The following is a 10,126-nucleotide window of genomic DNA, read 5'->3' on the forward strand; positions in this document are numbered from 1 at the left end:
AGGCGCCGGGGGCGGCCGGGCAGGGTCTCTGAGGCAAAGCCCCGCAGCAGCCTCGGCCAGGGCTGTGCGGGCCTGCAGCCCCACGCTCCCTCGTGCCCAACCACGGGTGTTTCCCTCCCTCAGGGTGGCGAATTCCATTCGAAGAGTGTTCATCGCAGAAGTCCCCACCATAGGTGAGGCCTTTTGCTTGCCTGTGGTCAGAGTCCCTTGGGCTGCCCTCCGTGTTCTCCCTCTCCTCTCTGCTTTTGGCTCTCCTTACCCGTGTTCAGCCAGTACTGTGCCCTGCAGATGCTGCCCCAGTGTCTCTGCAGTCTCTGTAATGTTTTCTGTACCCTCACAAGCTGCTTTTCCCCACATGAGTATTCCTCAGTTTGTGACTTTCTCTTCTCTGCAGCCATTGACTGGGTCCAGATAGATGCCAACTCCTCCGTGCTCCACGATGAGTTCATTGCACACAGGCTGGGTGAGTGCTGGTTGGGGAGGAAGATGAAGGTGTGTTGTGGGCAAAATCAGGGTTAGGGGCTCTTGTGGTTTATCAGATGTTCCTCTGATCTCCTGCTTCTCCCAGGTCTCATTCCTCTCACCAGCGATGACATTGTGGATAAGATGCAATATTCCAGAGTGAGTCACAAAAATGCTGTGGGGAGTCATTTTGAGGGTGGTGGGTGTTTGATCTGATGGGGAGCTCTGGCAGTTTGTGCATAAAGAACCTGTGTGTGTGTGCGTGCCAGGACTGCACGTGTGACGAGTTCTGCCCCGAGTGCTCCGTGGAGTTCACGCTGGACGTTCGCTGCAATGAGGACCAGACCCGGCACGTGACGTCCCGGGACCTCATCTCCAACAATCCCCGCGTCATCCCGGTCAGTGCCACCTCCTGCACTCACAGCACCCACAGCAGGATTCACAGGATTCACAGAATCACTGGGTTGGAAGAGACCTTCAAGATCATCGAGTCCAACCCAGCCCCAGCACCTCAACTAAACCCTGGCACCCAGTGCCACATCCAGGCTTTGTTAAACACACCCAGGGATGGGGACTCCACCACCTCCCTGGGCAGGTCATTCCAGAACTTGATCACTCTTTCCATGAAAAACTTTTTCCTAATATCCAACTTGTATTTCCCTTGATGCAGTTTGAGACTGTGTCCTCTTGTTCTGTCACTTGCTGCCTGGAGAAAGAGCCCAACCCCACCTGAGCACAGCCACCTCTCAGGGAGCTGTAGAGAGTGATAAGCTCACTTCTGAACCTTCTTTTCTCCAGGCTAAACACCCCCAGGTCCCTCAGTTGTTCCTCACAGGGTTTGTGTTCCCAGCCGCTCTTGTTGCCTCCTCTGGATGTGCTCAAGTGTCTCAGTGTCCTTCCCAAACTGAGGGGCCAGAACTGGACACAGCACTCAAGGTGTGGCCTCACCAGTGCTGAGTACAGGGGAAGGGTGACCTTCCTGCTCCTGCAGAGGCAGGGTGGCACACACAGGGAATGTAGACACTCTGACCACATTTCACATTTCCTAAAGCTCCACTTAAACCCTAGTGGTTGATTAAAGCAGAAGTATCTGCAGGAGCAGATGTGTGTGCCAGTGCCCTCCTTGTCTCTGCCATGCTGTCCTTCACTTGCTGTCTGATGGGCTGCAAAGCAGTGTGGCCTCATCCTGCACCCCTCATCCCAAAATCCTGGGCTGCCCTGAGGCCTCTGGCTTGCTGGTTCTTGACTCTCAGCATGGCAGAGTGTGAGGGGCCAGGGCCAGGGCAGTGCTGCCAACCAGCTCCTGTGCTGTCATCTTGGGGAGGCTTGGTGGTGCTGAGGTGGGACAGAGACAAAGGGACTTGCAGAGAATGTTCTAGTACACTGCTGAGGTGAATCCAGATGTCACCACAGCCTGGGCTGCTCCTGCTGCCTGGTGACAGTGTGTGCCTGGGTAGAGCCCAGCTGGAGCCTGCTGTCTTTTACTTGCCTTTGGCTGTGTGCTGTGTATCATCTGTAGCAGTTGTGGGAGTGACTTCAGGAGCCAAGCAGATGTGCTGTGCTGGAGCACTCATCCAAGCTGAACTGGTCCCTAATTTGCTTGGTTTTGTTTGGCTGCTGCAGGTGACATCTCGGAGCAGAGACAACGACCCCAATGACTACGTGGAGCAGGATGGTGAGTGGTGGGTCACTGGCAATAAGAACTGTAGCAGGAAATTCCCTTTTCTCTCAGGTTCTTTGAACTCATTCTTCCTTTACTAGCTGTGCAACCATAAGGCAGCTGTAAATATGACACTTCTGAGCTGCTGGTGTCACTGCACAAGTGGGGTAGCATTTTATCTTAATTGTCAGATTGTCCCACAACTGAAAAGGGTGCTTCTGTCTCTCCTTGTGGTAGCTTAGAGACATCAGGGAGGTGAAATGCTGTGCTGTTGGCTGTTCCTTGGGGGGCCTGTGTAGCTCCTTTTTACTTCACTCTTCTGAGGACACAGCTGAGCCCCGCTGTCACAGACATCTTTTATGAAAAATCCTTTCCTTAGGATTTTTTCTCCTGAGAAGCTGAGAGGCCTCAGGAACAAAATGTAAACAGTGGTTATCTGCTGCTGTGGAATGCAACAGGTGTATCTGTGATTGGTCTCATGTGGTTGTTTCTAATTAATGGCCAATCACAGTGAGCTGGCTCAGACTCTCTGTCCGAGCCAATCAAGCCTTCTGAAACATGGAGCCAGATCCTCGTCTCTTCCCTCATCCTCGGACCGCTGTAAACACAGTCACACCCCGCTAAGGATCCAAGCTAAACCTGGATACTGGTGACATCTTCCTGGGCACCAGAAATCTGCCTTTGCAGGGTGTGCTCACCCACTGCTGTCTCCTCTGCGTGCTTTGCAGACATCCTGATCGTGAAGCTGCGCAAGGGGCAGGAGCTGCGGCTGCGGGCCTACGCCAAGAAGGGCTTTGGCAAGGAGCACGCCAAGTGGAACCCCACGGCCGGCGTGGCCTTCGAGTACGACCCCGACAACGCGCTCAGGCACACCGTGTACCCCAAGCCAGAGGAGTGGTATGTCCTGCTGTCTGTCTGCAGCGACTGGGAAGGGTTTTCCAGCAGGACACAACTTACATTTCAGCCCTGGGGATAATGTGGCTCAGTAAGCGATGGGGAGCGTGCCTGCCACATCCCCTTGCACAGACTCTGCTCCTGGGGTTGGGAAGCAAGGCCAGTCACTTGTTGGCAGCTGCACACAAGGTGGACTGGTGTGTGGTCATCTTTTGTCCTCCCTCACGTACCATCACTGCTGGTTTGCCTCGCTTTCATGCCCTTTTTCACCACTTCTTGCTGTTTTTTTCTTCCCTGTGCAAGTGTTTTGTAGGTTGGAGTAAGGTCTGAGGAAGGAGCAGATCCATGTGAGATGAAAGAAGTTGCTATGAGAGTAAAGAGTGGAAGGTTGAGTTGCAAGACTGATTTTTCAGCCTGGCTTGAGGAAGCCCAGTATGGCTGTGATTTAACCCATACATCTCCTCACTCCTAGAGCCTGAGCTCTTGCAGGGTTTCCCTCTCTGGCCCTTTCCTCTACTCTGAAATACCATTCTGCACAAGTTGCACACAGCTTCTCATCCAAAAGTGGCATATTTTACTTTTGGAAATCTGCTGCCTTGCTTTGGCCTGGGTGAGGACTTCATAGAGCATGACTTTTCATGAATGCTGCTCACCTGAGCTGCTCCTGGCTCAGTATCCCAGTGATCACCTAGCAGACATCCTATCATTGAGCCAGCAGCATAGTGAGGAACCAGGTGCCTTCAGGCAGGGCAGGCTGAGAGCAGGGACTGGGCAGGGTGGTGGATGTGCTGCTGTAAACATTGATTACTGGCAGGCTCACAAACCTGGTGTGGCATACAACAGACAGGGCACCAGGAAACAATTTTTGAGAGGTGCTAGGCAAAATATATGTAAAAGTTGGAAAAATCCCCAAAGAGGATTGATATTGGAGCTGCCAGTTCTTGACAATATGTCTGTCTTTTCAAGTTCATCTGTCTCCCTGTGAAGACAATACAGAGCCAAAGCCTTCTGCTGTCCAAGGCTAGCTATGATTTTTGGTTTAGTTTTTCGTGCTAGTTGCTTTTTGAGGCTGTTGGCAGAGCACTGGCATGCAGCTGGACTCTCCAAACAGCTCTCAGGGTCATGGAAACCTCTGCACTGTTTTGGTCATAGGTGGTTCTGCAAGTGACAAGAAATCCCCTCTTCATTAACACCTCATCTCTCTCGGTGGTTTGTACAGGCAGAGGGTTTGTTTGAGAAACAGAGTTTTATTTCAGACAGCTGATTACAGGGTGCTGGGATCAGTGTTTCTGGGCATTGCTGGGGCAGAGGAAGGCCAGCAGGAGACCTTGGTGGGTACAGGATTTTCTGTGCTGCCTTCTCAGACAGCTCAAGGCTTTGGGTTTTCTTACATGGATTAAGTGGTTCCACGCAGTCTCTCTGGTGTGGTGCTCTACAAACCAAGGAGTGCATAAGGTAAAAAGATGTGTTTGCCTAACTGATGCACAGGAATTGCAGTGATTTTTGGTAGAGGAATGAGGGTGCAGGACATCAGCATGGAGCTCACTGATGCAGGTGGTGTCTGTTGTACAGGAGATTTTTTTTCCTGCTGGCTCCAAGCCAACTGTGCCTCACAGGCTTGAGTGCTGGCGTACTCCAGTGCTTTCCTGGCCCAGTGGGAAGTAGAAAGAAAAGATAACTCAAGGTCCATTACTCCATAAAAGCATCCAGGCTCCATAAACACAGTCCCTTCAGGAATCAACATCCCTTCACTGGAAGCACCTGCCAGATTGTACCAGTGTAGATGGATGGAGCCACAGTACAGGGCTTGCTGAGTTTGGGCAGAGCAGGGCTGATGCCCTTCTTCCAGTGCTGCTGGATGACTCTGGGGCATTAGTGAGGAGCCAGAAAGCACAATGTGTGACTGAGGTTCTTTCTGTGACTTGATGTTTGATGACCACCCTGTTGTGTGCTCACTCACTGGGGCCAGACTGAGTGCCTGGGCTCTGTGGGGCCAGGCTGGGACAGGGGCTCTGTGTAACCTCTCCTGCTCTCCCTTTCTGTGGGGCCAGGCTGGAGCAGGCTCTGTGTAACCTCTGTGTAACCTCTCCTGCTCTCTGCTTCCAGGCCCAAGAGTGAGTACTCGGAGATCGACGATGAGGATGCTCAGGCTCCCTACGACCCCAATGGCAAGCCAGAGAGGTGGGAGCTGAATGCAGTGCTGCAGCTGGGAGAGGGGGTGACTGGCTGGGTGCATCTCATGGGCTCTCATTAATAAAGAGTGCCTACACTGTGCTGAAATTGCCAGCCCAGGGAGCTGACATTCCCTGAAAAGCAGGGCAGGAGTTGGCATTAAGTGGCGATATACCTGGATGTGGCAGGTTTTCCCCTCTGGGGGATCCTAGACAGTTCTCCTGAGTTCATGTTGCCAGGGAGGGCGGTGCACACTCAGTGAGGTGTGAGGCCTGCAGGGGAAATACCCTGGCTGAAGGTGTTCATTCACCTGTGTGTGTCTCATGCTCTGATTGCTGGTGTTATTTGCACTGCAAAAGTGCCTCAGCCAGCCTTAGTCCCTGGCTGGGGGCTGCTGGCTCACAGGTCACAGTGCTGAACAGAAATCAATCTCAGAAGTGCTCTTGCAGCCTGTGAAGTTGTGAGTGTTGCTGTGAGGGTTCTAGAGGGGCAGCAGTGGCTGTTGCCTGCTTGGGAGGTGAATGACGATGATGATGATTGGGATTCCAGGCCAATCTCCCTGCTTTCCCTGCTGTGGGTGTGGATGGGCTGGAATGATGTGCAGTCTGGGTTTGCACCTCCTTGCAGAGGTGGTGGTGACTTAACCCCTGCCTTGTAACCTCAGGTTTTATTACAACGTGGAGTCCTGTGGCTCCCTGCGCCCTGAGACCATCGTCCTGTCTGCCCTGTCCGGCCTCAAGAAGAAACTGAGCGACCTCCAGACACAGCTGAGCCACGAGATCCAGAGCGATGTCCTCACTATCAACTGAGGTGGCCCTGGCAAGAGAGTGCTGTGAGCTGTGAGTGATGCCTGGCTGAGATCTGGGGAGAGGCTTTTACCTCCCCATCATCTCTTCAGCCTTTCCTGGCCCAGCACTTGATTGGGGACACCTCTTCCTTGGCCCTCCTTCCCAGGGAAAGCCATTGTTACATGTAGGGTAGAACAGGAGGGGCATCAGTGAGCATCTTAGCTGGGACAGGCTTTGTCTCCAAATGATCCTGGAGTTTTGGTTCTGGTGTTGGATTTTGGCCACGTGGTGTTTGGGATTGGGAAGTGTGTACCTTTGTTACACAACCCTTTTACATGTCCATTCTTTACTGTGCTGAATAAAGCCTTACCCCCAAATTTTTCTGTTATCCCTGAAAGCTCATTCAAAGCTGCTGGAGGAGATGTCACATCGTTTACTTCCCTCCAATAGACATTAACTTAATGAGATCTGCTTTGTAGGGAGCATTGCTCGCTGATGCTGATTGCTGCTTGTGACATTATCTCCTGAGGAGAGCAGCACCCTCCTGCAGGCAGGAACCCGTGGTTCATTGATCCAGGGCTGTGTGTAAAGCACATGTTTGAGGCTGGGGGGGGCGAGAGCTGCAGAAGGCAGCACTGCAGGGGAGCCCAGCTGGGCCAGGCAGGCAGAACTGTACTTACAGAATCCTCTGGAACAGACTCCACCCCTGTGCTGTAGAACCCTTTTCTGAGGAGCTGGGTGGTACATGGGCTGTCAGTAATGGCCCCTGGCTGATACTTTTCTTTGTGCCCACAGCCCCCAGTGTGTGCTGAGCTGGAGTTTGGTGCAGGTCCCGTGCCCTGACTGCCCTGGCAGTGGCTGAAAGCAATGGCCTTTGTCACCCCTCCTCTTCCCCTTCATCACTGCCCAGCATGACTTGGGATGAGCTTGGTGACACTTTCTGGAGAGACCTGCAGCTGGGAGGGTGGGGAAGGCCTGTGTGCCCCTGTGCTCATCCTGGTATGGATGGGGATGGTTCAGGGGGTGGTGCTAGGGTCACACTGAGCTGGGGAGAGCAGCCCATGCCAGCATTGCCTTCCCCTCCAGGCAAAAGCTGCTGCAGCCAGGCTGCTGCTTCCATCTCCTTGCTGTGGCAGAGCTGGCTGCAGCATGGCTCCCCATGTCCCCATCCCTGGAGGGATCACTGTGCTGGCTGGCATGGCTGTCTTGAGGCCAGTGCTGCCAGGCAGTCATGGCATGGACAGCTTATCTGGCACAGCTCTGGGGGAGCTGGGAGATGGTGTGCCTTGAAGCTCCTTCACCTGGGGACTTGGAGCCACCACTGGCCTGGCACATCCCCAGAGCCACGGGCAGCTGGAGGTGAGGGTGACGGGGGATGCTGGCATCCGGTTCCACTCAGGGGTGTTTGATGGAGAGTGGCAACTCCCTTTACCCTTCTTCCTATCCCAGTGGTTTTAGGGCTTCACTTGAAATGTCTTGGCCATGGCTGGAGGCAGAACAAAGCCCTGAGCCAAGCATGCTGCCAGGAACCTCAGGAAATCTCCCCCATCAGCATTTTTCTCTCTGGCAGGCACAACTCCCACTCGCGCTTCCCGAGCGCGCTTGGATGGAACGGACAAACAGGAAGGGTGGATGTGGATAAGGGTTGTTTATTCATTGAGCAACTCCTTAAAAAACAGAAAACCCAAACGTTTTTGGTAACAAATGTTAAATCTTTTCCAGATGAGGTGTGTAGCCAGGAAAAGAGGGCAAGTTCCACCTCTCACCCCAGGGAGGACACACTGCTGGGCAGTGCTAGGGTCCAGAGCCCCTCTGTGCACAGCCACGCTGCGAGGAGCAGCCTTTCCCTGTCCCCATGTCCCCTCAGCCACAAGCTACACCACCCTGAAACACAGTATTTACAGACCACAGATTCCCACATCACAACACTCCCTGTGCCCAACACATGGACCTGGAGCTTTAAAGGGCAGAAATAAAAACCACCAAGCATCCAACCCAGACAGAAAGAAGACTCCAAAGAAACACCAAGGTTTGCACGGCAATAAAAAGATAGCCCTTCTAAAGGAGGTCAATAAATAGGAGAACTAGAAAAAATCAATTGCTTTTTAAGTTCAGCACATAAAGCCCAGTTCCACCCCCAGTGGTTGAGGAGGAAGTGAGGGCTGTGGGAATGCACAGAGGAATGTGGCTCTCTCCCCATCAGCATGGGTTTCTCTGCCCTGGGGCTTCCCATATCCACAAAGCTGCCCCTTGAGAGACAGGTGCTACTGGCCAAAACCAGTCCCATGGTTGCCCACCAGCAGATAAACCAGGGGCGTGGGCAGGGGGACACAGCTGTGGGAGGAGTGAGGGGTGTTGGGGTGGGAGAAGCCAGGGAGCTCGGCTCTGCCTGGCCGCTCACCCCAGCCAACCCCCTGGAAGGAAAACTAGTTTCTCCTGAGACATATCAATTCTACAGCGAGCATTTAAATAGCTTGAAGAAGTGCAAAAATCAGCTCAGGGATGGCAGGGTGTCCTCAGAAGCACCCTGCTCTTCATGGAGGGATGGGATCCTGCGCCATCGGCCTGACACAGCTGCATCCTCTGACGCTGCTCCATGGCAGAGTGATGCTCCAGTCTTCCTGCCATGCAGAAAACTCCAAATTTCTTGACCCCCTGCCCCCACCTCTCTTCACCTCCCAGTTGGATCCCTAAGAGTCAAAAACCTCTGGGCATCTGCCCAAGGGCTCTTCAGCAGCCACCACATTTGCATTCATGTGAGAAGGAAATATCTCTTACAATACAGGTATTCAATATATATTTGAAGTCAGTTGAGGCTGAGCCAGCCATCGCCTCCACTAACGCCAGCCCAGGGCGTGAGCCAGTGCCTGCTTCCCAAGGCCTTGGCACCGAGCTGCCCCAGCTCGGGCTCCTGGGGATTCTGAGGGGTCACTGCCTGCGTCCTCGCCACCCCTTGGAGAAGAAAAAGGGGGCCCCTGCCACAGTCCCCCCACACCAGCTCATGGGGACGATGTGGGCTCCCTGTCTTCAGGCTTGTCGCTTTTGGAGGACTTTGGCTTCAGCAAGATGAACCTGTTGAGGAGGTCGGTGTCCGAGCTGGCCTGGGCACCTGCATACGCCTCCCCTGGGGATGAAACAGAGGCTGGGCTCACCTGGTGGGGAAGGCTCTGGGGGCTGGAGGAGCAGCATCTCCTCAGAGTGGGGTGGGGACACTCACCAGCATAGCTGGAGGACTCGGCCATGTTCTGGGAGCCGGTGATGTGGTGCCAGTAGGCACTGCGGGGCAGCATGGTCGTGGGCGTGCAGGGGTAGGAGAAGTGCTCAGTGCCCTTGTTCAGCAGCTGCAGTGGATGGAGGGGAGGAGGGTGACACAGGGCCCCCAGCATCTCCCCCAGCTGTGTCCCCCCTCGGCATGGGCTGGAGCTCACCCTGACGTTCTTCTCCATCTCCAGCAGGACCCTCTTGTGCTGCTCAGCGATGGCCAATGTGGCGCTGTGCACGCGCTGGTAGATCTGCTCACCCTCCTGCGTCTGGAAGGTGTAGAGACCTTCTCCTGCGTCACACATCCTGTGGGGACAGGGCACAGGATGTCACCAAGGTCTTCAAGCCAAGGGATGATGAGCAAAACCCACCCAGATGACAGCTGGGGCAGCTTCCCATACTGTTAGAGCTGTGCCTAGGTCCCCTGCACGGTGCTGATCTGGGATCAGAACCAGCTCCAAGCCCTGCCAGCCATGGGCATCACCCCAGCCTCAGGCCTGCCTGTGGTGATGCCAGCAGTGGCACTGCCCAGCTGGAGGAGGGCACAGAGCTGTGATCCTGTCCTGGCAAGGGTGACATCTCACCGTCCGGCCTCGAAGGTGAAGCGGGTGGCGTCGCGGCCGTAGCGGCGCAGGGAGCAGAGGGGCCAGGAGAGCAGCTTCACCCGGGGGTTGTGCGTGTCCCAGAGGTAGATGTTTTCGTGGGTGATCTGCAGCTTGCACTCGCCATAGACGTCCAGGTTGGGGCAGGGGAGGAGGAACACGTTGAACCGGTCTGGAAAGGGAGAAAAAAAAAAGCAAATAAAATAATCAGCGAGGGGTGCAGCAAGGCGGAGCCCCGGGCGAGCACTCCCCGCCGCGCTCACCCGTCTGCTCGCACTGCACACCGG

At 54.5% G+C, this 10,126-nt stretch overlaps 2 protein-coding genes across 2 annotated transcripts in view; one reads left to right on the forward strand and one right to left on the reverse strand.

The window, feature by feature from the left end:
- Positions 1-6,353, forward strand: part of POLR2C (RNA polymerase II subunit C) — a 6,849-nt gene extending 496 nt beyond the window's left edge. The window contains exons 2-9 of the mRNA XM_031058406.1: positions 3-173; positions 395-463; positions 569-621; positions 732-860; positions 2,086-2,137; positions 2,851-3,019; positions 5,123-5,197; positions 5,853-6,353. Of these exons, the coding sequence (XP_030914266.1) occupies positions 3-173; positions 395-463; positions 569-621; positions 732-860; positions 2,086-2,137; positions 2,851-3,019; positions 5,123-5,197; positions 5,853-5,997 (863 nt within the window). The 3' untranslated portion in view covers positions 5,998-6,353. The remainder of the gene's footprint in view (positions 1-2; positions 174-394; positions 464-568; positions 622-731; positions 861-2,085; positions 2,138-2,850; positions 3,020-5,122; positions 5,198-5,852) is intronic.
- A 1,252-nt stretch (positions 6,354-7,605) lies between these two features.
- Positions 7,606-10,126, reverse strand: part of DOK4 (docking protein 4) — a 4,141-nt gene continuing 1,620 nt past the window's right edge. The window contains exons 2-6 of the mRNA XM_005422851.2: positions 10,103-10,124; positions 9,822-10,011; positions 9,405-9,543; positions 9,194-9,317; positions 7,606-9,100 (exon numbers count right to left, since the gene is read on the reverse strand). Of these exons, the coding sequence (XP_005422908.1) occupies positions 8,976-9,100; positions 9,194-9,317; positions 9,405-9,543; positions 9,822-10,011; positions 10,103-10,124 (600 nt within the window). The 3' untranslated portion in view covers positions 7,606-8,975. The remainder of the gene's footprint in view (positions 9,101-9,193; positions 9,318-9,404; positions 9,544-9,821; positions 10,012-10,102; positions 10,125-10,126) is intronic.

The sequence above is a fragment of the Geospiza fortis genome, unplaced genomic scaffold (assembly GCF_000277835.1).
Source record: "Geospiza fortis unplaced genomic scaffold, GeoFor_1.0 scaffold97, whole genome shotgun sequence".
In the NCBI taxonomy this organism is placed as follows: Eukaryota; Metazoa; Chordata; class Aves; order Passeriformes; family Thraupidae; genus Geospiza; species Geospiza fortis.